Source organism: Convolutriloba macropyga, chromosome 3 (genome assembly GCF_964194025.1).
Source record: "Convolutriloba macropyga chromosome 3, txConMacr16.3, whole genome shotgun sequence".
Classification (NCBI taxonomy): domain Eukaryota; kingdom Metazoa; phylum Xenacoelomorpha; order Acoela; family Convolutidae; genus Convolutriloba; species Convolutriloba macropyga.
Window position 1 is genome coordinate 79,120,913 of NC_134470.1, and position 27,993 is coordinate 79,148,905.

A 27,993-nucleotide genomic window follows, 5' to 3' on the forward strand; every position below is an offset into this window, starting at 1 on the left:
TCAACTGCAAATTGGTGGGATGAAACGGTAGAGGGGTTACGTGATAGAGGTATTAAATGATTTGAGATTAAAATATGCGGGGTTAAATGAATCTGGGTGAAAAGAAGTAGAACCGCTAGCTCGTAATGGAAAAATTGAGACCACAATTAAGAGATAGAAGGAAACAGTTTAATTTAGAGGTCAAGAATATTGCCGAGCAAAGTGGCGACATCTGATGACTGCTGAGGTCCAGAAATGCTGTTTGAGTCCTCGTTCTCTGAGACAGCGGGAGTTCCCTCGTTGCTATCAGTTGGAACTGCTCTCACATTCGAACTCAGATTCTCCTCAAGCTTCAACTTCTCTTCTGCAATTGCCAGCATACCTTCGTCAATTGAGTTCTCCACAATCAGCCTAAAAACTCATAATGGTCAAAAACATATCAGAAAGACATTGACTGAATTACCATTTTTTTTAAAATGGTAATTCAATAAATTACAATTGTAAGTACCAGTTATTTTTTAATAAAATTACCCACAATCAGTAAAAATGTTAACCTGCGTAACCAAATCTTTAATGGTCAGAATATACATTAATTGCGAGGGCCAGTCCACCTATTATTTGACAAAAACCGTCATCCGAGCAAAAACAGGCATTAGTTTGTTAAGTATGCGTTTGAATAATTCCGCAAGGGGAGAAAAAAAACAAAAGTAATGGCTGTAACCCAGCAGTTCGCAAATTCTGTTGTTCTGACCCACTTTAGTTACTCAATTGGGCATTTTTTTCAGTCAATTTTGGCCAATCGATATTTTCATCATAGAGAGTTGTTATTGATATCATTAGAAAGCCCGTACAGCGTATGTAATTATTTTTTTTTGAATTTCGATTTTTCTAGGCAGTTATCGAGGTTCAAAAATTTTGTGAACAATGGAATAATATCCGTTGTTTTTGTTCACATTTTACGGAATTTATGCGCAATTTGACTGAAATTTGTTAATTTTGTTAACAATAGTGCTATTGTGATTTTGCATTAAGACCCAGAGGTGGGTTACTGACTCTTTTTTATCAGACAGCTTAAGCTTGAAAATCGTTGATTTTTTCAAAATTTAGCCTTTTTCATCAAAAATGGCACAAAATGTTCCTTCGGCTAACTTTTTTTAACGAAAAGGCCGGAGATAGACCTCAAACTGCTTACAGACGTTTGAATCAACTCAAAAGAAGGCTAGTTCTACTTCCGTTTCTTTTAAGAAAATTGTGGAATAAAAATTTTACGGGTCGTTTTGCCTAACTTCGAACAATCGTTATGCAAACTGAACCGTTCAATTTTGACATTTTGTCGCAAAGTATCTATTCTGGTTACAAATAGAAAAATTAATTATTAATATTGAACTCGACGCATTATCAAGGCTAGTTTTAGTCTTTTCGTGGTTTTTGACCATCAAAAAAACATTAATTCCATTGAGGCAAGGTATTTTTTAAAAAAACTAATTTAGCACTTTTTGTTTTATTTTCTCTGTTTATTCAGACCACCAAAATCTCCAATCGAATTTCATTTCTTACCCGCTCGCTCACTTTTTTGTCAGAATGAAGCCCCATAATCATATACTATATTGTCAGATTCGAAATGAATTCTTCTGATTTACCAGCGTTTGTTGTCCTTTTTGCAGTCTCATGACTGAGTATCCATAAAAAGATACAGTTGGTTTCACTGAGGGGAATCGAACCCCTATAATGCTTTTAGTTAACATCTAATGGCTCTTATGCATTTGCGTTTTTGTTTGACCAAAAATTCAGATTCCTTTCAAATTTTGCCACTTATTTAGTAATTATGTCAATCTTTTGTTTATTCTCAAAAAACACAAATTGCATTTTCTTTCTAGTGATTGAGTTAAATCCTTATACATGTTTTTTTAACTATTGGCATAATTGCTTCGATAGCCTGAGTTCTAAAAACTTTACTTTTGGACATATGCCCATTTGGAAGCTGTTTTTGTTGCCTTGTCCGATCATCACTTTAATAAAAGGTCAAATATCTTTTGAAAGAGAGCGCATGCGTACTACATATATAGTTTTTTGTGAATAGCGTACAATTTTAAAGCCTTCAAAACCATTTTTTGCAAAATGTAAACTAATTTTTGGCCTTGCCTGTACTTGTCCTTCTTTATTGCAGTGCTATCATACATTCTGGATAATGACGGGTCTCAGTGGTTTCTTCTTGAGATATAAACAATCGTATGTCATGATTTCAGTTGATTGCTAATGGTATCAATGGGTTTGAAATTTCGATTTGAAAAAAAATGATCAACTTTTGAACTCTGCCACTTCCTGTTTTTGATTTTCACAACTTGTGTCTTAATATTATTAATGACTTCTCCACTCCACTTTTGGTCAAAAAAACAACCCTTTTACAGTTTTTATGATTTATGACAGTTTTCATGACAATTTTTATGACAGTTTTCATGGCTACAGCTCACGCTCTGTGGCTTCCGAAATTTTGAAGCAAGGCCTCATTAATGTTCAAAATTACCTCAACTAAACAGTTATAATCGATTCGATTCATAGCTTATGGTTTTAAAGGCACCAACAAGGTGTTTTTGAAAAATGTTCGTGGAACTTGGAGTTCTGCTACTACTAGTAGTTAATTTGTTGTCTTAAGACTTAGTATTAACTAATTTGAGGTATAATTAGCCTCCCATGAGGTTAAAAGTTAATTCTGATTTACTATAGTTGAAAAGTTAGTTTTGAAAAAGTTTTGAAAATACTGGTTTTGAAAAAATCAAAATTTTTGAAATTCGGAGAATTTTCTAAACCTCAATTCTGATATTTTGCTACATAGTCTCTAATGTAAAATGAATTTCCTTCTTCTTTCTTGAGAAAAAATTTATGTTTTTACTGGTTTTCGTTCATAATTGTTGTTGTGGCTCTATTATGAATTTTCGAAATCTTGTGGTTTGAATAAATGGTAATATAATTTGACAATTTCTGTGTTTCCTATTTATTGTTTTCGTGTCACACTACATCATTAATGACGATTTCTATCAGTTTCTACCAGCCAGATGTTGAGAGTAGTTAATCATATAGGATGGCTTTAATGAATAGCTCGTGGTTGTAACAAATTCGACAACGTTTTCTCCAAATTTTATCAGAACACTTGATTTTTTTAGCTATAGCTGTCACTTTCTATTGTAGTCTTATACCTAATTCTGGACAATGAGAGATCTCAATGGTTCCTTGTATGCATGTATAAAGGAGCTTATCCAGTATTTTCAGTTGAGAGCTGATGGGTTTTGACTTAAGTTTTTCCGAAAATATTGACGTATTTTCCACTTTCGCTCTTTTTTTCTTTTTCTTTCTATATGTTACCTATTTTTAGTAAGGACTGATCCCATAAAATCTCAGGAGACATTCAAGTTTTTTTGCTGATGCCAATTAAATTTTAATCGATGTTCTAATTAATACTATTTAGCATTTTGACTTTTGTAGAAAAAATTTGATATTGATTTTTGGCCGTAATTTACCATTATTTTTGGTAATTGATTTTGTTGTCTTTCTTTAATCTGATCAATGGCAACTATCGTTGGTTCTCCATGGTGGCATTATTTACTTCAATTTTTCGCCAACGAATTCTGCCAACGGCTCCGACGGCGTTACGTAGGACTCCACCTAGTATTTGTGACTGACAGCTGATGGTTGACTTTGACTCTTTTTTGCACTTCTTGACGTATTGCAAAGTCTCATTAGGAAATGATCACATCTGATTTGAGGTGAAATACAAGTTGATTTTTGTAGTTTGAATTTAACTGATGTATTTCAACTTTGTTAGTGATCTTTTTTTAAAAAAAAAAAAGAAACATATTTTGAATTAGATTGATGTCAAAAATATGAGCGGGGTCGAAACTTTATGTTCGATCGCACATTACCTAGCCTCCTTGTTAAACAGTTTACGCTCAAAATAAAATTCCACTCAATTTATCTTCATGATGACCCGTTTTCTCACCCCTATTAGCTGCTTAACCCCTATCATTTCACTCCGATTATTTCACCCATCTACCATGTTACCACGATTTCGATACTTTATGTAATTATTAGTATTAACATGGGCACTATTATCCTTTCGCAACGCGTCGTGTGACTTGATGAAATTTTCACAGCCGAACATGGGATTGAAATCTTCGCTTAATTGAGAAAACATGCTTGTAATGCTGACTAAATTTTCGGGGTGAAATGATATTGTGTTAAGATAAGGGGGGTTAAATGAATCGGGGTAAAATGATACCCTACCTGTAAACACAGACTTCCTTCTCTTGACCCACTCTATGTGCTCTGTCCTCTGCCTGTTTATCATTGTAAGGATTGAAGTCTATGTCGTGGATTATGACGTGATTGGCAGAGGTGAGGTTGATACCAAGACCTCCAGCACGAGTGGAAAGAAGGAACACAAAGCAGTCATCCGAAGAGCTCCGATTGAATTCGTCTATCATCAGAAGTCGCTGTTCCACTCCAGTACTTCCGTCCAGTCGAATGAACTTGTGCTTCCGGATTGTCAAATATTCCTAAAGTTTCAAAAATAATGGAGCCTTTTTTCTTTTAAAAAAAATCAGATTTTGGCTCTGGAAACATTTCGCTAACTCCCGAGCAGCTATTTCCGGATTTTCGGATCTATTCTGTCTTAAAGACTAGTATTAAAGACTAGTAAGGTTCTTATAGAGAATTGCTCAGCATCAGATGAAAGCAAGTGATAACACAAAATCTGCAATAAATGGTACCAGCTTAGCTTGAATACAATTTAAAATAGTCACACTATTGAGTTTATTTACAAGAGTATTTGATATTAATAAAGCGCTAAAAATTTGCCTCAAAACCAACCTGTAAAATATCGAGCACAATGACAAACTGACTGAACAGCAAGACCTTTTCTCCCTTTTCTTTAATCTCGGGCAGCAAAACATCTAGCTGTCTAATCTTGGCACTGTCAAGAATGTCTTCATCAGGCAGAGCAAACTTTCGCGTCTTCACTGACTCCTGGCAAAGCTGGTGGATTTCGAAATCAGACATGAAAGTTAAATCCTCAACAATGAAATGCTCCTTCGAACTCTCGTACTTCTCAGTACGAGTGAGAATTTTGGCCAGTTTGTTCATCATTGGGACTGTGAATATGCGCCGATGGAGCAGTTTGTGATTGGTGGCTTTTCTCAATTGCATCATGGCATTGCTGAGAGATCTGTTATCCCGTTTATCCTCTTTTCCTTCCTCTTTATCCTGCAAAAGGAAAGCGAAATGAAGGCAAGTAAGAGAACTAACCAACTAACTAACTAACTAAGAGAGCTGAGTATTCAGCTCAGTAAGAGAACTCGAGACACAGATCAAAGTTTCACACAAGTGTTTTCATCTGAGATGAGAACTAATTTTCTATTTGAATGACGGGATCTTTTCCGTTTGAGCCCACCCCCACCCGGTTTAGCGTGTGCTTGGGTGCATATTATTTTCACCCCCTACGCACGGGTCATATATTATATACAAAGTAATGACACGTGCTCTGTGACTGAGGGGGGGGGGGGGCACACGGAAAAGATCCAAAAAAGAAAAGATCGAGATATTATCTCCAAGATTTAACAATTAAGATATGTACGTTACAGTAGTTTTTTGTGGCATCGAGAGGTAGTCTAATATAGATTTGAATTACAAACGTGCGATGTTCTGATTCATGTCCATTAATTGATACCAAATAATTATAAATTTACTTGATAGCTTCAATCGCACATCTTTATTAAGGGTTACAAAAATTATTTAAATTCTGTAATTTAAGAGCATGTAGGAGTAAACCCTTACTTTAATTATTTTAGATACACCTTTCCCTTTAAAAGATTGGTATTATATTTGAGCTACAGTTAAAGCATAAGAGGAAATCAACTGATATAGAGACAATAAAAATGTTTTATGTGACTAAAACTTAATCCACAGAAATCTCGACGTTTATATTTCCGATTCAATTTTCGACAGATCGACTTCTAGGTCTCTGATTATACTTGACTATATTACTTCCAAATACTCTGACTGCTACAAGCATAACATAGCCGGCTGGCCGGAAGAGCTGCGAAATAGACTTGCATCCTTTATAATAAGGATAGAAACAGATAGATATAAGATGAAAAAATTATCCACGCCGCTGAAAAAGCTATGTAAAAACATTCAGCGATAAAAAGATTTGACAAAATTCAAATTAAAGTTTTAGAGTGCAAAGGTTATTTTATTAAGTGAGGCAAGTCACGTGTGACCAAAATCTAATCACGTAAAGGAACTAAACATAACCGAATAACGTCGGGCATACTGCTCTCAAACGACCAGCGAGCGTTTGGCTTCGTCAGTAGCTAGCCACGGTTTAGTGAGACTAGCTTTAGCTTGATTCGATTCTGCCACTTTTAGTTTTCTAGCCATGGTAGTAAATAAATCAAATACAAATCTGATATCTTAAAAATTTGAAAAATAATAAAAATTTGAAATAAAGAAAAGCTTCCAGATTTTGCAGTGAAAATGTTCAAAACTAATTTTGGTCTCTGGAGTTATGTTAAGTAACGCAACTGCAAGACATGAAAAGTTTCGTTGGCCTGTAATGATCGTTAAACTCGGAAAGGGACAAAAACAACCAAAAATTTTGAAAACAATAGCAAATTTTAACAAAATCTTGCTAAAATTCAAAATATTAAAATGTTCAAAACCATTTCATTGTCTCAAGAGACTATCCAGTATCCCTTTTTCAAGCTTTAAATAGTTTCACTGGCTCATAAAGATCCATAAATTTGGAACATGATAATAATTTTCCAAAAATTTGAAAATTAAATTTTATCAAACAGTTTCTAAAGCTGGAGTCTTTAATGTATTGATAACCATTCCAATAACACTAGAAACTACGCGACAGCTTATCACCAAACCTCGGAGGAGGTCTCTAGTACCCTGGTGGCAGAAAATATGACAAAATTCAAGATTTAAAAAAAAGTTGAAAAAATTCCCCAAATTTTTTAAAAATTATGATATTAAAATCTTGAAAAAAATTCTATTACAGCTAGAAGTTATTCTAAAACCTACAAAAACCCTTGAGGAGGTTATTTTGCTCTTGGGTCTGGAGAAACCTAAAAAATGACAAACAATTCCAAAAAACTTGAAAAATTGCATTGTGATAAAAGTTGAAAACTAATCCATGACCAAAAAACATTTTCCAGTAATTTATTATCAAATGCTATAGAAGATTTTCAATTGGGCTGAAAAACCGGAAAAATGGCAATATATCAGAAATTTGAAAAATTGCAAGTTTTGTAAAAAAAAGCGAAAATTCTAGGTGTTGAAATCTTGAACATTCCGTTACATTTAGAAACTATACAGTAACCTTTTGATAAAACCTAAGGAAAGTTTCTCGGCTCTTGAGACTGGGAAGCCTAAAAAACATCAAAAATTTAAAACTTGAAAAAAATGGCAACTTATCAAAAAATTTGCTAAGAAATTTATGATATTAAAAAGTTGAAGACTATTCCATTGTCCAAAAAATTTCAGAAACTTCTTACCAATTTCATAAGGAGGTTTTCTGGCCCCTGGGCCTGGAAAGACTTGCATAACAAAAATAGACATAGAAAAACTGCAATTTTTGTCAAAAAAAATAAGAAAATTTGTGATGTTAAAATTTTGAAAAACATTCAATTACATCTAGAACTTACACAGTAACCTATTATCAAACCCTAAAGGAAGTTCCTTGGCTCTTGAGGCTGGAGAAAACTAAAATATAACAATTTTTTTTAAAAAAAACTTGAAAAAATTGCAAGTTTCTTAAAAAAATCGCTAAAATTTGTCATTTTAAAAAAACATGAAAGCTATTATTCAATGGCAAAAAAATTTTTTCAGTAAATTATCACACACTTAAGGATGTTTTCTGGCCACTGCGTCTAGAAAACGTGAATAATGAGAGAAAATGTCAAAAAGATTAAAAAATTTGCACGTTTTGTCAAAAAAAATTGCTAAAGTTCGTTATGTTAAAATGTAGCTATTCAATTACCAAAAGAAACTATGCTGTAACCTAATATAAAACCTTAGAGAAAGTTTCCTGATAATTACGGCGGGGTGTGGGTGAAGGTGGGAGCAATAGTGGGGGGTCAACAGTGGAGGGGTCTTCAACCTCTAAGAACCACCCTTCACACCATAAGTGTAAGTCTCCAAAACAGTTTGAGCTAAAACAGAGCTGAATGGGTCTAGGAGCACTCAATGCCCGCTGGGCGCTACCTGTTTATCCCGTTTTTGAGGACGAAATGTCAAAAGCGTCAGACAAAAAATCGGTCAAGCGAAAAATTGCATAAAAAAGACCGACAGGACTAATATAATTGCTACACACCTCATTTGAGAGTAATTGAAATGACGTCACGCGCGCAAACGCCGTTAGTGAGAGAAAGAAGTCATTCACAAAGAAAGAATAATTCAGCCTTGCTGTGTGAAATGTAAAACGAACAAAGAGCGTCAGACAACGAAACAAAAACCATAGCAGGACAAGTTCTGACAAAATTACACGAAGTTTTAATGACTAAACAAAAAACTAGACCTAAAATCGACAAAAAAAGGATTGGAAAACCAATTAGAAAAAAATTAGCAGAAATCGAAGTCACATTACCGCATGTGAACAAAAAACACAATCGAGAAAGTGAATTATTTTTCAAACGCCGTTTTCTCTCTTTATTTTTAAACTTGAGTTAAAATTCACCCCACAAAACCACTTGCTTTTTCGCTCCACTTCCTTTTTCGGCGTGACCAAAATCACTTCGCCAATTTGACTTCAAACATCATGAAAATGAACAGATCTTTTAAAACATAGCTGGCAGATTGCCAGAAAATAGCCGCAATAGCTTCGTAGATCTGCAGTCTCAAAAAACAGTGAAAAATACAGACCAAAAAAATTCGGCTTTTAATTTAAGGCTGATATGTTATATTTTGATTATCAATCTGTATAAGTTTTTGCTGCCTCTATTAGCTGCTCTCTAATAACCTTCATTTAGAGTGACACACACCCATTTGACCTTATCTCTTTGAATTAAAGTAAATAAAAGTCAATTTCAAAGTGAGGAAGTCATTTTTGTGAGTGAGGTAAGTCAAGTGTGACCAAAAATTTGATCACGCAAATGAACAAAAAAAACTCGCTCCACTAAGAGCGAAAAATTACGTCACGCACGCACTTCAGTTGAAATTGCATGAACGAATGTACAAAAAGCAGATTTGAAGTGGTTGTGACGTCATATGGTCGTAACAAAAATCGCGACGACGAAATAGAAAACCAAGAGAAGGCCAATAACAGCCCCAGCTATCGCTGTGCGGCTATTAAAAAAGACAGCGCTCCAGTACAATTCAAATTCTTTGAATTGTAAAAAACCCGAACAATTCAATATAGCCAAGATCAGCTTACAGCTTCGCAGCTATAATAGAAGCGATCACACAACCAATATATTTGAACTTCCACCTAATTTAACGCTTGAAACGAATATTCTCAATTTCTTGGTACTTAGACTCAATATCGTGTTTTCCGATCTTTTTTCGTGGTACTTCCTCACCTTAAAACTGCGGGCTAGGTTTAGTTTGATATCATTATAGCAATCTCGCTGTGCTTCATTCATGAAACACTTAACAATCAATTCCTTCTTGGGCGGTAGTTGTTTAATCACATCCTTCTTCAATCTCCGCAACATGAATGGCTTCATTATCATCTTGGCCTGGTCTATGACTGCAGTTTCGAACTCTGAGGTATCTTCATCCCCGCTACTATTTCTGTTCGCATAAGCTTGGAAGTGAGTTTTGAATGCCTCTGTGTATTGTGAGAAGAGATTCGGCATCACGAACGTCAGAACGGATACCAGTTCAACCAGGTTGTTCTGGAGAGGGGTTCCGGTTAGTAGAAGTCGGCTGTCGGCTTTGATGCGCATGAGTTGTTGATAGCGAAGTGAACTCATGTTGCGTAACATGTGTCCTTCATCAATGACCATATACTGAATGTGCAGCCTATAAACGCAAAAATAGGATTGCTACCAAAACTGACTTTCTTTTGAACAATGCACAAGATCATAGTCCTTTTAAGTTTAAATTGTACATCATTTGGCCCACTAAATGATCAAGATAACGAACAAATGTTTGCCTCAATTATTCATAAAATTCTCAAATCAGAGATTTGAAACTGTTCCCGCATCTTATGAGGATATACTAAACACTTTCAGCGCAAATTTAAGCATAAGATTGCTCATACACATGGCAACTTTACTGGGAAAGACGGGTTTAGAGGCAATTATGAAACCATTAAATCTGTTTACAAGTGTATGTTGTGCCGGCAATAATTTGATATCTATGGATTTCCGTAAACTCGTTTAGACATCATTGTCATAAATAAATTTATTTCTCTCTTTAATAAATTGTTAATCTTTCATTGACCATCAGAACACTGATTTGCGTCGTTGATTCAATTTATTAATTTTACTGCTGTTGACATTTCTGCTGACATTTCTGTAAGAGCTGACGAACCGCAAAGTCCAACTTGTTCAACTGAACCGAATTTGGAAAATAAGATCAATGACAATACATCGCGTATCTTCTTTTGATCTCGGTTATCTTACTTTTTGAATAGAGTTCGATCCATTTTGTTCGAGATGCAGACGTTATAGGTCGTAATCATAACATCGAAATCCTCCTTCTCTGTTAATGCCCTTCTCCGAAGATCAATTCTTTCCTCTTGCGACCCATAATAGAGAAACAGCTTCATACTCGGACACCAGTCTGTGAACTCACGTGCCCAATTTTCAAGAGTTGATGCGGGTGCTATGATCATCTGCTTCCCATAAACCTAAAATTCAAACACCCCAAAATGACAGACTTGATATTTGACTCACGTCTCTTGTTTAAAGGACAAGCTCGCGTTTTATCTACTATAACTATTGATGAGTTCTCGGAACATCAGAGAAACGAAATTGCCAAGTGACCCGGCATTTTTAGTATGAGTCTGATCACTTAAAAATGGCGTACCTGCCTTTTAACCCTGATATCATCAGGCCTTTAGTTCTTTCATTTCACCAGATTTTTAAAAATTTTCATATAATTTGTACAATTAAAATTCAAAATTGAGGATATGTATGGTTTGAGGAAACTGTGGGGATGAACAGTCTACACAGCTGAATGCCTCAGAAGGCGATAACATATGTTAGAGGGATAGTTAAATGAATCTGGGTGAAAAAAGTTGCCCCTAAAAACACCTAAAAAGAAAGTTTTCGAAAATGTGCTGCAATTTCATAACAGATTGATTTGATGACATAATAACACTTTTGATGACATAATTTGATGACATTATAACACAACTAAATTTGAATCTTACCTCATTATTTTCTTTCAGATAAGCCAAGAACGCGATGGTCTGAATAGTTTTCCCCAGACCCATTTCATCAGAAAGCACAGCATTGGTGTTATTCTTGAACATCACATACAGCCAATTGAGACCAATAATCTGGTACGGTTTCAACTTAAAGTCGCTATTTAGCAGCTGAGGTTGTTTAACAATCTGAATCTGATCTTCATCGTCATTATCGCTATTTTCATTATCGTCCTTTTCTCCTTCACCTTCCGTTTCGCGCTCTAGGGTTTGCCTATTACACAAATTTCGAACTGATTGTTCGATATCGACAGCTATTGACTCGCACTGCTTTAGGAAGCTGGTTAACCTTGCCTGCTGGTCAATAACTGATTTGGCTTCAACAAGCAATTTTTCGTTGAGACCCTTTTCGGCTTGGAATTTGATGACGAGGTCTTTCCAATTGGCAAATGGACGCAGTGGCACTACAATATCGTATTTCTTCTTAGACAGACCGGGAACCAGCTGAATCTCAGTTGAGGTCCCACAGTTGAAGAACTTCAAAATTGCACTCTTATCCTAAAATAAAGAAGTCTTCACAAAATGACACACAATTGAATTTCATCATGCAACAAACGCCACTTACAGAGTTTTTTCAAAACGTGTTCTGTTTTGGGCTCTATTTTAGCAGACAAGAGATGTTCCCAACACTTTCTTACAAGATCACAATAGGGTAAAATTTCACAGATTATCGCGTTTTTTTTTCGGTTTCAAAAACCCAAGAAAAACCACTAAATTTTGCATAGCAAACAACCCCTACATGACTGTTAAAGAGCTGCGCATTTAGCTCGTTTGGTCATGCCGTGGCCATTTAGCTGTAGTTTTTGTTATTGTTGCAGCTGCTAGACAAAACTGCGTTCGGTTTGTTATCTCAGCGGGATTTTGGTTCATCTGGCCACCTAGTAGCTTTCTTTCGAGGAAGTTAACATTAAATATTAACAATATTCATTATAGCAGTTCATTCTAGGCCATCTGTTCTTGTTATCCCTCCTCTTTATGTTCCTTTTATCTATCTAATTTAAATTCTAATGTTAAATTCTAAAATTTCTGGGCTCATTTAAACTTCAAATGTTCACTTATACATGAAAAGAATTAATTAATAGTTAGTATTTATCATCAATTAACTCACTTGTTTTGTCAAGTTGTAGTCGAACGCTCTATCGCTATCATCGCTATCTCTATATTGCTGGCTCCCACCACCGCCGCCGAAGTCACGGTCACCGTAATCTTCATCTGACTCATCATTAATCACAACCTTCTTTCTGGTCCTGGCTCCAATCGCGGGACTCCCCTTCTTAGGACTGAAGTCTGGATCTTCATCGGAACTGGTTTTCTTCAGCTTCCGTCGGTTGACCTTGGCTTCTCTAATGGCTTTAAGTCTGGCCATTTTGGCTGCTTTAGCTTTGCTCTTGGCTTTCTTGCCAACGTCATACTCTTCTGGATCGGAAGACGCCTAAAGATTTGTGAAGTAAGGATATATTTAAATTAGGTATCAAATAGTTGACACGACAGCTTACATCTCATCAACGCCATTGGTTAAAGTTTAATCTCACCCCAAATCAAAACATCTTCAAATTTCTTGATAAATTCGTACCAAAACTTATTGAATCTTTTCCGTTTGTGCCCCCCCCCCCCAGTACGTTATGCGCCCCCTCCCCCCCCCCCCCCCCCCATTTACGGAGCACGTGTCATCACGAAGTAAATCATTAAGTAAAAATATTGCACGTGCGTCTGGGGGGTGGGGGTTGCAAATAATATACATCCACTAAGCTTGGGGGAGGCACAAACGGAAAAGATCCAACTTATGTTTGCAACGTTCCTTTTGATTCCTCCCTTTTGATAATCGACTCTCCTTTCACATTTTTGAGCGGCGTGCGTGAAAAATAATCAAATCCAATAAGTGGACATAAAACATGGAGGTGAGACCGCCCACAAAACCTCCGAAATAGGCTTGCTTGGCCGTAGCATGCAGGGGAGCGACAGCTACTAAACCGGTTTGCAATTTTTCGATCAATTTTGCAAAAAAACACTTGACAAAAACTAACTACTAACGAGAGTAATGACCTCGCGCGCATAAAAATAGTGAAACATGGATTTGATAGGGTGAAAAACAGCTGCCAGCTTTTTTCAGCTTTGCGACGCGAAGAACCAAAAAGAATTGTGGGTCAGGCGCACGCCAAGAACCACAAATCATTGACTTCCATTGAAAGCCACAAAAACCAAGACCTGGAAAAGGGCTTTTAGAAACCACATAGTTATAGAAAACATAGCCGGACAATAGCCACAAAATAGACTGTTGAGGCCCCATAGTAAAAGAACAGGGCATTCTGATTTGAAAAAGTCTTAATTTTCAAATCAAATTCCGAATACTAATCTAAGTATTATAGCCTTAAATTTATAATGGCTGGATGCCCTCTATTTCATTTAGTTTACATTCTTGATTTACAATTAAAAACTGAATGCATAAACCATTTTATTGAGTGAGTAAGTCATGTACGCTTTAACAAAACAAAGAATGCAGTAACAAATAAAATCAGGCACACAAATTTAGTTGCAGAGTAGTAGGAGTCACCAAAAAATTCGCATTTCTTCGTGCGTAATCAAACGATCAAACAAAAATAGTTAAAGACAAAATTACAACCGACTAACAACGGAGTAATTGCTGTCGAACGACAAGGGAGAGCTCTAACATATTGCAGGCTGCGTCAGTAGGGGGAGGAGTGGGGGGATCTTTAAACTAAAGAAGATTTCAAATTACTCAGTACAGGTTAATAAATATACCATCATAACCAGTATAAACAAAAGTTAGAAAAAAATACGCCAATTTCGGCGCACTTTTGAGCTTCCACCACTTGATTTTGTCCGCATCCGACTGTCCGACACAGGCAAATGAGAGAGAAATTTACATCACGTGAAACAAAAAAGAGCGTAAAAGTCTCTCAAAACGGTCAAGCGAAAAATCTGCATAAAAATACCAACACATTTACAATAATTGCTCCAAACTTCATTCGGAAGCAATTAAAAGCATAGCCTAACAAATCCTGAACTACAATTCAAAGAATTGAAAAAACACAATGATCCATAATACGGTAAAAAAAAACTGAACAATTCATCAAAAATCCTTTGCAGACAAGTAGCGTTTAAGTCAAAAACCATTATTTATGATGTAAAAAATTCACAGAACAAAAGGTTATTTTTCATTTATGCCTCTTTGCAAAACAGAAACGACTTTCCATTATTGACTCTAAGTGAATAGAAAACAACAAGAAAAACAAATACGGGTAAAACTCACAAATGTATTAAGAAAAAAGTAGTGTTTAACAAAAACGATTAACGTCGGGCGAATTGTTCTGAACGACCGGCGAGCACCGTTGGCATCGGTAGTAGCATCGGTAGTACCCAGTGGAGACAAAATCATGCTAGCATTCGGGGGAGCGGAGTGAAACGTATGAGCGGAGTGCGAGAAAGCGAAGAACCGCCCTTCACCCCATGAAATTGTCTCCTCAAAACAGTTATAGTGAATTGCATTCTTAGTTGGCTCCGGGCGTTACCTGTTAATCCTGTTTTTGAGGACAAAAACTCAAATGCGTCAGACAAAACACCGACCAAGCAAAAACTCATAAAAAAGCATAAAAAGACCACGGCTACTATAATTGCTACAAACTTCTTTTGAGAGCAATTAAAAATCAGTAGATTTAAACTGAAACATTTTGTCTCGTTAGAAAACTTTAGTTTCATAATATTTGTCATTCACGATAGTAGGGCTTCTGGCAACAGACCGAACAACTAAAAATTCAAACATTCACTAATGTTATATTAGAACAGTTAGCAAGAGTTCAAGATACTATTTCCTGTCCAATGACGTTTAAAATCAGTTTCTAGCTTCAGTACTCGTTTGGTTGACCTCTTTAAAATTCCAGTGCGACTAATCTCATCACTCAAAATTGACTTCTCATTGACAAACAAATCGAAACTTTGAAAAGATTGCAAAAAAACAGCGCACCAATACAATCCAAATCCTTTGATTGTAAACAAAACCACAATGAGACAATTAACTTCACTGTGATGACTTCTCGGCTCTTCACAAAGAATAAAGAAATCGAATACAAGAGAGAACAGAAGACAAATAACCCCAGCACCACCTTCTCTCTATTTTCGAGAGCATTATGTACAAGTTTTGACATCACTAAAATTTGATTCCCAAATCCAGCAAAAAAAGAAAAACTTAGCCAAAAACCGCTTAAAGACCAAAAGTTTTGAAGTAAAAAAATTCTAGCGAAATCCCTCGACACAACAAAAACGGAGGGAACAATTCATTATTTTGATTTTAACAAAATAGCAATACGAATAGCAAAATAGCAGTCCTCGTAAGAAGTTCAAGCCCGCATCTTAAATTGGGATATATGGTTTTACACCGTTTCTGTTCAGATTTCCTTTTTCGATGCTGACTCTGACGATTTAAGATTTCGTTTCAAAGCAACCAACGTTAACAAATTTACTAAGCAGAACGCGGGATGAATGAAAATAGTCTCGAGAAAACAAAAAGGTCTCCCGAATGGAGTTGAACAAGATGAGAGCTAAGGTACAGCGAAACAAATTGCTTTTCGCCGAAATAAAAAGCTGGACAAGCCGTGATTTACAATCCAAAGAAATGAAAAAACCAAAGATCTAGCTATCGATCAGAACAGATGTACAACGCCCGTCGGTTATCAAAGCATATAATCGTATATAAAGAAAAACGAGCAAAACAAAATAAATTTCTGAACAAATAAATTTCAATACTCTTCCTTTAGAAAATCAGTAAAGTCAAATTCATTATATACAAACATAATGGACTAACGTCGCTCAAATTGCCCTCAAACGACCGACAATCAATTGGCTTCGGTAGTACTCAACTGCGGCTTAGGGATGTTATCACTGAGGGGTGACCGGAGTGCGCAAACTTTCAACATTAGGATCCGGCTACTCAGGCACTTAATGTTCTCCCGGCTTTACCCATTTATCCCATTTTTGAGGACGAAAAGTGAACAGGGTCAGGCGAAAAATCGGAACTACAGAACTAATATAATCGCTGCAACAATAGTTTGAGAGCAATTAATAACAACATCTAAATAACTTTTCGCAATTCTTGTTTTCAAAACGCATTCACCATTTTTTAGAGAACCAAAGAAGAAAAAGTCGACAAAGTGGAGAGATCGAAAATAAGAAAATAGGAAATCGAAATTCAATTAAGTCTTTGAAAAAGCTGCGTCAGTCATTAGAACACATACTATATTCCAATTATTATCCAAATCAAACTATCTGACATTAGTCAGAACATAGCCAATTATACCTCTGTATTAGGACTAAAAGATAAAAGAGCACGGTCAAAAATTAAAAACTCAATAATATCTTGTAAAAATGGGTAACGCAAAAAAATTAAAACAGTAGCTCTAAACTGAAACCAACAAACAAATTCAATTATGCTTAATCGAAAAGCATTGTCAGTTAAGATTTCTCTAATATGGTTGAGTGAAGAAAACAAAACGAAACGGGAAAAACCATGAAAATCACAGCTTAATTTAACGCCGACCTCGCCAGTAGGAAAAAGAGTCGAAAATAAATTTAAATATCAAATAGAACCATTCGCATTACTATATAGTCGGGGAAAAATCTTGTTATTCCTAATTAGAAAGCCAATGAGACCTGTGAAAGGTAAGCCTGAGCAACAGGGCATTGACAGAAAAACGGACAAGATTCTAACCTTTTATTAAAACAAGTAATGTCAAAATTTAAAAACCAAAATTCTGCGATCTCATAATCGAAGTCTGTTAAAGTAATTAAAACTAACAGCTATGAACTGACACCAGTTAAAATTCAATTTATGCCCCATTAGATAGCCCATAAGTCTTTTCATTGACGGCATTAAGTGACAGGGTAAAAAGAGCAGCAAATACGGGCAAGTTTTTGACCACTTACTTAGGCGACTTTATGAATTGAACTTCCCCGCCTAGTCGACTTTATGAAATGAACTGCCCAGCCAAGGCGATTTAATGAATTGAACTGCCCCGCCTGTTTTTAGAGACTAAATCGTCCAACGTTAGTGGGTTTACATTTATTTAATGTAAAAGATATTATAAAACGCCCAATATTTTGTAAAATTTAACATGTATAGCTGTCATATTGCCAGAAAAAAGCCACGATAGCTTTTTAGAACTGCAGTTTCAAAAAGAAAAAACAGACAGAGATTTTTTCCTTTTTTATAATTGCTGAGATGTAGAATTTTGATACAGAATCTGTACAACTTATTGCTGCTTCTATTAGCTGCTCTCAAATAATCTTCGATTAGAGTGACATATACTCAGTTCTCCTGATCTCTTTGAAAAGTCATTTTGATAGTGAGAAAAGCCATTTTTGAAAGTGAGGTTTAATAACGTGCGACGAATGTTAGAATTTCGATCAAACTATAGTCTTAAACTTAGTGAGAATTAGAAAGAAAGTTTGACTTACCAGATTAGAAAGACAAGCAATTTGATTTTGATCAAAGAAATTATATAAATGAATCGTCAAGAAATGGTGCTGAGAATCAATATTCGGTTCAAATTGGTGAATCTAGATAACTATTATTAGAGTTAGATTAATTGATGTAAAATCTTCCCAGCACGTATTAAATGATGATGATATCTCCGGAAGTGTGAATGAATTCTTAGAAAAGTGCAAATGCATTCCATTTATGGTTCCCTTTGCGACTGATTTGCAGAAGCAAACCATATTGGGTAACCCTTGCGACCCCCACTATAAATCACGGTGCTAAGATTAGTTTTGTATCTTGACTTTTTCACACTGATAATGGGTATATATACAGCTGATTTTTGAGTCCTTTTTCATCCCCAAATTCAAATCACCATCTTGATCTAATAATCAGATCTCTCCTGTAAATCTCTAAATTCTACTGTAAAATATCATTTTGTTATTCTCTCATTTTTGAGAAATTAATTCTTTTACTTAGTTAAAAACGCTTTTTATTCCGCTTGCGAAAGTCCATAACCCAACAACGAACATCTTAATCACGCAAATGAATGAAAAGACGCGCACCACTAATATTTAAAAATGAAGTCACACACGCAATTCAATCAAATTTGCATAAATGAATAAAGAAATAGCGGATTTTAAGTGATCGTGATGTCATATGGTGAAAACAAAAATTTTTGTTAAGTGACCCCCGTGCTCTCCCGGATAACTGTCTGAGAGCTTAACATCTCGGCGATACCACCTTTGCTAAGGATAATTTTGATCACAAAAAAGGCAAAGAAATCAAGCGTGATACAGTTACTCAAGCGTGAAAAAGTTATATAAAATATTCAAGCCAAAGAAAGTACAAGAACAAAAGTAAAGCGAAAAAGAACGTCGGACGACGAAACAAAGAACAGCACACTATAGCTACGCTCAATTAACAGATTCGCAGCTATAAAAAGATAGATCATCATTACTCAACTCCGAGTTGTAAACAAAGCAAGCGAAGGAGCGGCTATCAAAAAGAAAACTAGCCACGTCATAAATATGAGAATATTAATTCGCAGACTGTAATGAATTTTTAAACCAAATTGTCAAATTGCGCAAAAACAGAATTATTCTGAAATGAGTCCAAACTTGAAATTTCTTAGGAAACGTTTATTCTTGAAACGCATTATTGGACTTGAAGACGCCATCAAGCGTTCAAAAATTGACCATTGCACTTTTAATATCTGCCTTCCTAAAAAAGTCGATCGTTGTGCATCTTAGAGACCAGTAAAGCTCTAAAATAACGCCAAGGGGACTTAATGACTGCGGGCTTTACCAGTTTATGGACATAAAACATCAAACGGTTAGATCAAAAATTTAAAAAAAGAAAGAACAACAGGAGTAATATAATTGCTGCAAATATATTCGCTGGAGAGCAATCAATATCAATTCCTCAGCTAAAATTGCTTTGCAGTAAGTCATCGAATGGCATGAAACTCCAAGGACTGGTCAGACATCCAATAAAACTATATGCTATCTGATATGTTCTCCACCTTGAAAGTCAGAGAACAAATCTAGAGCAATTAACATACAAGAGAAAACAAAAAAGCAACACAATGAACAGAAATTGAGCGAGGCTCTTCTCATTATTCTCCAAACCAGGCTTTTATTATCTTTGCATCCGACATCAGAGTTCGGCCTCTTTTTCTGAAACAAAGCTCATAGCTAAATGGTCATAATTGTGCTTCGAAAAATTTATTTAATCAGCAACATAAATTGTTGAAAATGATTAAACTCGTGCCTAAAAGAACATATAGGACCTTGGCAAAAATTGCCACCGGTCCTCGTCTCACCAAATTTTCTGGCCGAGTTGTAAAATATTGATCACTAACTTTCCCCCTTCGCGTTATATAACCAGATCTAAGCATAACTGAAACTAGTCCAATAAGTGGACCAAAATAAGAGCCAATAAAATACCTAGATGGAATATTGAATGAAGTAGCGGTCAGATTTTTTAAAAAATAAATATTTCAAATCCAAAATTAAACAAGAGGCAAGTTAATACACGCCAAATTTATTTGTTTCATGGCATTTGAAAATGTTCTTGTCTCTAATGTTTGAGGAGCAGTTATGAAAAAAAATGTACTCCCGAGAAAAAATGTATTCCCCGAAAATGAAGGATAGCAATTACCTGGTACTCATCAGATGATTCTTCCTCTTCGACGTCGTCGCTCATATCAGACTCATTTTCATCCACGTTTTTCCTCTTCTTCTCTCCGTTTTCTCCCTCCTCGTTACCATCGCCATCTTTATCGTCATCCCCATCCACTACTAGCCTCTGTTTCTTGAAAAATTCCGAGAAATCCCGGGTGGCTTTCGTCGCTCGTATTCCTTTGAACAAAATTTTCCCAGGATCCGTATATGTTCCATTACCTTATGTTTTGCATTTGCCTTATGTCTCTTCCATTGATTGCTAATTTGTAAAAAACCCTTCCCCGTATCCCATAAGTACCCCATAATATCCAATTCTCTCTCCTCTTTTTTACATTCGCTCGATACCTTGCTTTTAGCTGGTCCTGATTCGAAATAATTTTGACCACCTTTCCGAAAAGGTTGACTTGATGTTTGCTATCCTCGGTCTTGAAGTTAATTTTCGCTCAATTCCATATCAAGCTAGACCTCGATTAATGAATTTAAGTTTTTATGTCTCTTTCATATTGCATGTAGATAAACAGAAAGAAGACGTACCTCTTGATTTCACCATGGGCACAATCTCCTCTTCCTCTTCAAAGAAAGCTGCCTTCCTTTTCCTGCTTTTCCCTTTCTTACTCTTGTCTTTGCCCTTCTTCGGCTTCTTTTTTGCCCCGAAGTCTCCACTATCCTCTGACTCCTCGGCCTCTTCGCTGCTTCTGTCGGAGTGTTTGGCCTGGGCCTCAGCTTCTTCAGAATCGTAATCGTCACTATTCACTACAAAATCGTCATCCGATTCCCGCTTGCGACCACCACCCCCACCTCCGCCTCGACCACCACCTCCGAAGAAATCACGAACACCTACAACAGCAGCAGAATTCACTACAAAAAACACTATTTCTCTCAAATTCATAGTAAATTCTGATAGCATGTATCGCCGATTTCAGATCAGATCCTGTATCCCCGAAATAAATTGGAAACTTTTAAAAAAGTCGCTTTGACAAAATGTGCTACCGTAAACACAGCATTTTGATCTAAATTTAGCAATTAAAAAGATGGCAAACTTCTCAGCACGCTTGGTTTTATCATATTCTTTTATATACACAATTCCACCGACGTTTGACTACAACACAAATTATCGTAAAGTACACGTCTATGAGCACAAAAAACTGATCTTAGTGATCAGATAGCCAATAGACGCCCCCTCCCACATCATGGTCATTATACCATGATGGGGGGGCTATAATTGCGTGTGGGTCTATAATCTCGTGTGTGTGTGTGTGTGTGTGTGGGGGGGGGGGGCTACAATGGGAAACACCCCGAAAATCGACGACTTTTTGATGTTTCGTGAAAACTCGCCTTTTCTGTTGTTAGAGAGCCAACCAGTAGTGCTTCTGTTTTTCTTCGACTTCGACTGTGCTTTGTCATCCAATTCTTCGTCATCGTCTCCACTGGACATTTGATCATCCGAGTCCTCGCTTTTCTCAGATTGATCCTCACTCTTGTATTCTTCATCTGATAGAATAGGTCTGAAAACACAAGCAGGCAGAGTAATGTGCGCTTTTAAATCAAGCACAAATCCGTCTAATCAAAAGCTTGCCTTCAAGAAAGCAGCAAAATTGCCGCGATTGAATCCCACGACCCTGATTGTAATTCGCAGAAGCAAAAAAATGAAAATTTATTGTTTTCACAAAATAAAATCCTGAAGGTACGTGTTATTTTTAAAGGATTTTTCGATTTGGAATTTTGGCTTACTCCTGCTTCCTAATGAGAGGGCAAGGGGACTTAAACAAATGCCAATTATCATTATACCTGGTAATTAAGTCCAATTAAAACAAAGTTACGAACATCTAAAACTCGGCCAAACAGGTTAATCTAGTTTAGCCTTGTTTTTTGACATTAACTTTGTTCAATTGCACCATTAGCCAAATTTCAATGATCTATCATAATTTAAAAGACTCTTAAATTCTTGGAAATGAGAAACTTATTCGAAAAATGTTTTCGACTAGTTTTCAGAACCCTGTTATTCCTAATGCCTCTTTTGTAAATTAATGGAAATTACACAAAAATTGTTGCGGTGCCTTCCTCATTGCGGTGCAATTTCTGCCGTCGAAATTCGATTTTTCTCAATTCTAAAGATCTTTTTTAAAAACACTTTGCATTTTTATCAAGATTTGCTTTTTTATTATTTAACGAAATCTGGGTGTTCGCTTAAGTAAGCTTCAATATGCCTTATAAGCAAGAAAATAGTAATGAATTTATCAATAAGTATTTGTGTTTTCCTTCTTGCTTTGAATCAGATTTCTTGAAAAGTATCTAAAACCAAAAATTTGGCGTCTTGGGCCTAGCTTGAACATGAATTGCTGATTGTGCTTTTGCCGATCGTGCTTTTCTATTGTAAATTCTTTTGTTTTGATTTAACACAAAATGTCGAAAAAACTTCAAAAGAAGGCAAAGCAAAAATCAGTCTGTACGAAGTAAAAAATATAGCAGGACAAGTCCTGACAAACAACTCAAAAAAATTTCATTGACTAAACAAAAAAACTAGACCTAGAATGGACAATGGATGATTGGTAAAACCATTTAGAAAAACATAGCTGGCAGATTGCCAGAAAATAGCCGCAATAGATTCGTAGATCGGCAGTCTAAAAAAACAGTAAAAAGACAGAAAAAAATTCTTATTGCTGCCTCTATTAGATGATCTCAATTAACCTTCATTTAGAGTGACATACACCCATTTGACCTTATCTCTTTGAATTAAAGTAAATAAAAGTCAACTTCAAAGTGAGGAAGTCATTTTTGAGAGTGAGGTAAGTCAAGTGTGACCAAAAATTTAATCACACGCATGAACAAAAAAACTCGCTCCACTAAGAGCGAAAAATGACGTCACACATGCAATTCAGTTAAAATTGCATGAACGAATGAACAAAAAGTGGCTAAGACCTCATATGGTCGTAACAAAAATCATGACGACGAAATAAAAAAACATAGCAGGACAAGTCCTGACGTACAATTCAAAGAAATTTCTTTGACTTAACAAACAACTAGACCTAGAACGGACAATGAGTGAATTGGGAAAACCATTTCTAAAAAACCAGATGAAAAAAAAAACAAAAAAAAAAACGGAAAATAAATTTCAAAATGCTGCTAGGGAGAACAAAAAACCACTAGTGAGATATGTAATTTTGATTCTAACAAAAAAACTAGGTCCAGAATGGGCTGTGAATGGATTGGGAAAACTAGTTAGAAAAAAATCCGATCCAAAAAATCGAAAAAACAGTAAAAAATTGGAGTGAAATTGCCGCATGTGAACAAAAAACCACTACCGAGAAACCGAATTTTTGTTCAAACACTGTTTTCTCGCTCTACTTTAAAATTAGAGCGAAAAAAATTCACTCCGCAAAACCACTCGCTTTTTCGCTCCATTTCCTGTTTCAGCGTGACCAAAATCACCACTCCAATTTGATTTCAAAAATCATGAAAATGTGTGAGCAGATCTTAAAAAAAATGACAGCGCCCCAATACAATTCAAATTCTTTGAATTGTAAAAAAAACCAAGAGAAGGCCAATAATAGCCCCAGCTATCGCTGTGCGGCTATTAATAAATCCCATCATAAAAAATGAAATAACAGTAAAAAAGAAAAAAGCAGCACTAGAACAAAAAAATCACAATCGTGACAGCGATTTTTCGTTTAAACACCGTTTTCTCACTCTCGTTGAAAATTCGATGTAAACATTTCACGCCGCAAAACCGCTCGCTTTTCGCTCCATTTCCTCTTTCTCTAATTTGACTTAAAGATTCGAAAACGTGTGAACAGATCTTAAAAAAGAGCGCCCCAATACAAATCAAATTCTTGCACAAGTCCTGAACATTACCTCAAAGAGTTATCATTGACTAAACAAAACACTAGACCGAGCGAGAGAAGACTACGATTGGATATGCAAAAAAAACCATCAGAACACTAAAAACTGTAAAATTGCAGCACGTGCACAAGAAATCACAATCGTGAAAGCAAATTTTGATCATGCGCTCTACTTAGAAACGTTCTCTCACTCTATTTAAGAGGAGAACAGCGCACTAAAACAATTCAAATTTTAAAACAAATAGAAGAAGTGTCCTCAACTACAATTCAATGAATTGAATGAAAACCAAAAATGCCTGACTTGACCAGCAGATAATTGGCCATTACAAGCAAAATAGACAAAAAACTGCACAAATTTAGAAAGCATAATCAAAATAAACATTTCAATTGGTCTTAAATCAGGCCACAAGAAAAACAACAAACACTAAGACAACAAACTTTAGAAAAACTCAAAAACAGGCTAACAACTCTTGAAAAAAATAGCGTAAAAGTCACAGAAAGCTATAGCTACGGTATGAAACAATTAATTCGATTAACTAAACCCTCATTAACAGCCGATGATACTTGTCATTAATGAGATTAAGTGTTAAGACGGCAATAAGTACCACAAACACTATCGAAACTCAAAGCTCATTAAGGGGAGTAAAAGGGAACAATAAAATCTGACAAAACTCAAAAAATCGATAATATTTTAAGCAATTTTAAGCAACAATTAGTGTCAAAGACACAGAAAACCCTGATCTCGAACCACTAATTAAGTTCATTTAGCCTCATCAGCAACCAACAAAACTTGTTACGAACTATACTTAGTAATAAGACAAAAGAAATATGACTGCTCACTGATACGAAAAAGCGGAAAAAAGTGAACAGATAGAAGACAACTCGCAAATAAAATGCAAAAATTTAAAATTATAAAATAGGAGAGGACCTAAATAATAGCCGTTGAGAAGTTGGCGGCTATTAATGAGAGAAAAATTTAGATGGAGCAAAACGAAAACTCTCAAAAATTAAATATAGGGAACTGAGCGCAGAAGTTTTCATGGGTGCAAAAACCTCCACCCTCCTAGGAGTTCGCACCCGCAACCTTCAGGACTGCAATCTCAAATCTTAACCACTCAACTATAGCGGCTTAAAACTCAATCGCTCAAAATTACTTCTGTTTTAACAACAAACTTCAATTCAAAAGAGAGCGATTGAGATCAAATCAAAATTAAGAAATCAAGCGTAAAAAATCACTTGAAAGCGAATAATGTTCCAAAACGAAACTGCAAAGACGCTCCAGCAAAAATTTTTCATAAACAAGACCAACATAAATAATTGCATCAAACTTCGCTTAAAAATCAATTCAAAATAGCGAACGCTCAAAAAATTATTCAAAAAGCCTTTTTAGAAAGCGGAAGTGGAAAAGGCTTTAATATGACTTTAAGATTTTCATTCATTTTTATGTCTACACACCCTGCAATTTTTCATGAAAAAGGCTGAATTTTCAAAAATTTAGCCAAAAAACCAAGTTGGATGCAGAAGTTCAGAAGTTCAAAATCGATAACGTTTTGAAAACGATAAAGTTGTTGACGAAAGTCTTTAAATGTAAAACTCATATTACTTTCGTCAACAACTTTATCGTTTTCAAAACGCTATCGATTTTTCAAAAAATGAGCAAAAGTTTTGGAACATTTTAACAAAAACATAACCGACTAACGTCGGGCGAATTGCTCTCTAACAACCGTCGACCGGTTGGCTTAATCAGTAGTTAGCCACGGTATAGTGAGACTAGCTTTAGCTTAATTGAAGGGGCGTGAGGTGAGCGTGGGGGGGGGGGGGGGGGTGAACCGGGGGCCTGATTTGGGGGGGGGGGGGGGGTGAACCTATGTACAAGTCTCCAGAACAGTTTCTGTGAATCGCGTATTTGGAGACTAGTGAGCTGAAAGGCTCTAAGAGCACTTAATGCCCGCTGGACGCTACCTGTTTATCCCGTTTTTGAGGACGAAAAGTCAAATGGGTGAAACGAAAAATCGGTCAAGCAAAAAATCGCATAAAAAAGACCGACAGGACTAATATAATTGCTACAAACTTCGCTTGAGAGCAATAAACAAGGAAACTCGGAAAAAGATAACTCGGGAAAAAACGAAGTTAAAAATTATCTTAATTTGATATTCTACGCTTTACTGGCCTTCTAATGATACAATCCACACCTCACTAAGATATATATCGATCAGCAAAATGACAACAAAAAACCGAGTTGAGCATATATTCCCCCACTAAGGTGGGGTTGTAAAAAATAAGCAATTATGTCCAAAGACTAGTTAAACTTGGGCAGGTCATAGAACGGCGAGAAATTGAATCCAGTGAAAATTCATTGTTTGGCACGAGATTACCTTCTGAGGCCTTGGCTTATTTTACTGCTCCCAACTTTGTCGTCTTCTTTGTCGGAGTCCTCGTCTGAAATCGGGATTCCCAGGGCTGCCAGAGTTGCGTCATCCCGAATGACGTCTGACATGTGTAAAGAAGCAGAGGCAGGTGATGAATTAGTTGTGGCTTTGGCTCTTGTGCGAGCAGTTGTGCACCATTTGGGAGGCATGACAGCATCATTCGAGACTTTCAAGGACTCATCTGTCTGATAATAAATTGAACCGTTTATATCACCAAAACATAAACGCAATTAAACTTCGAAGTTCAATTAAAGTTCTCTGGAGATCAAATTGCATTCAATGCAAATCTAAAATTTCATCCAATTTGTTTTGTTTACAATTGCTTAAGCAACAACAAAACACTAGCAATATGACCGCTAGTGAAGTAACGCTTAAGAGTTGAAACCATTCTGAACATCCGATATTCAACTGAGTTATAGAAACTTGTCGGAGATTTATCATCAAAACTCCGTCAGTTAAGCTATCAATACGTCGGTTTAATAACCATACATGTACCTTTCTACCCCGAGCAGTTCTCTTTTTGGTTCCTGTAGTTGACTCTTCATTCCCACTTTCAGCACTTGCAGCCGCCCTCTCAGCTCTGTACTGCTCCAAAGCCCGTTCTGTCAACTCACGATCCCCATCGTACAACTCCATTAACCTCTCATATTCCAGGCGTTCCATTTGCTGTCTCTGTTTCTCTGCTGATATCTCTCGCTCTTCATTCTCATTTTTGACGGCCGACTCTGATGGCTGCTCCGGTTTCTTCTCAAAGTTCACAGACATCAACTCGTTCATCAATAACTTCGAATGTTGACCTTTACCTTGTGATGGCACAGTAGACATTGCAGGTTTCACAGGTTGCGTGGCTAAGCGTATGATGGAATCTCGCATGTTTTGTTTACAAGTCAGCAAGCACCTTCTAATCTGGCTACGTTGACCAGGAAACAGCTCGGTCAATTTAGCGTCCTTTTTGAACATTTCCCAGTGTTCCCAATTGGGGTCGTAGTGCTTTAACTGCGGAATGTCTGGATCTGGCGTGTCGAAATCTCCGGCCACGGAATTTTTAGGCATGGAATTTTCCGGTGTCTGTGGTACTGATGCTATCTCGTGGGGTGCTAAAGGGCTAGGGTAGGTATTCCGAGGACTGTGACCGTTTTCAGACTTGACTACGCCATGAGGATTGTAGTTTGAAAGGGGTGCATAATGCTGACTACCTCTGTCGTATCCTGGATACGGGTCTGGAACATAGGCAGAAGTTGGCGGTTGACCTTGAGGGTTATACTGTGGAGGAAGCCAATTTTGTTGTGGATAATGAGGTTGCACAGGGTGTCCAAAATCTCTGGCTGGTTGTCCAGATCCGAGGTTAGGTTCTGGTTTTGGAGCGTAAGTAGAGGGTTCGCTCTGCCAAGGCCGCATTATATGCGGTTGGGTAGGAGGAGGGTATGACACAAACTTCTCAGGCTTGTAGCTGAAGGAATCCAACTGACTGGCTGATGTAATTGGTACATGTTCTGACGGTGGAGGTAACTGGCCAGTTCCATTCATAACTGAAAATTAAACAAAGCGTTGAGGTGTAATCACTACAGTTAAAATCCTCAAAAGCGAAATACTTAGAACTTTTCTAGTTCGTGGAATAAACAAAGCAACCGATTCACGCCAT

At 36.4% G+C, this 27,993-nt stretch overlaps 1 protein-coding gene across 2 annotated transcripts; it reads right to left on the reverse strand.

Annotated features, from left to right (window-relative positions):
• Positions 1 to 51: 51 nt before the first annotated feature.
• LOC142336493 (uncharacterized) lies at positions 52 to 27,976 on the reverse strand. 2 transcript variants are annotated; one of them, XM_075385377.1, is made up of 13 exons: positions 26,847 to 27,976; positions 26,298 to 26,536; positions 21,419 to 21,588; positions 20,618 to 20,920; positions 20,061 to 20,260; positions 19,529 to 19,576; positions 12,519 to 12,842; positions 11,357 to 11,908; positions 10,605 to 10,831; positions 9,555 to 9,999; positions 4,843 to 5,235; positions 4,258 to 4,529; positions 52 to 390 (listed from the first exon to the last, which is right to left on the reverse strand). In XM_075385377.1, exons 1-13 carry the CDS (start codon positions 27,876 to 27,878, stop codon positions 174 to 176), a joined length of 4,422 nt encoding a protein of 1,473 aa, XP_075241492.1. In that variant the 5' UTR covers positions 27,879 to 27,976; the 3' UTR covers positions 52 to 173. The 2 variants fall into 2 exon arrangements, with proteins under 2 accessions (XP_075241492.1, XP_075241493.1); XM_075385378.1 differs by lacking the exon at positions 19,529 to 19,576 and having other exon boundaries at positions 26,847 to 27,974.
• Positions 27,977 to 27,993: the final 17 nt, after the last annotated feature.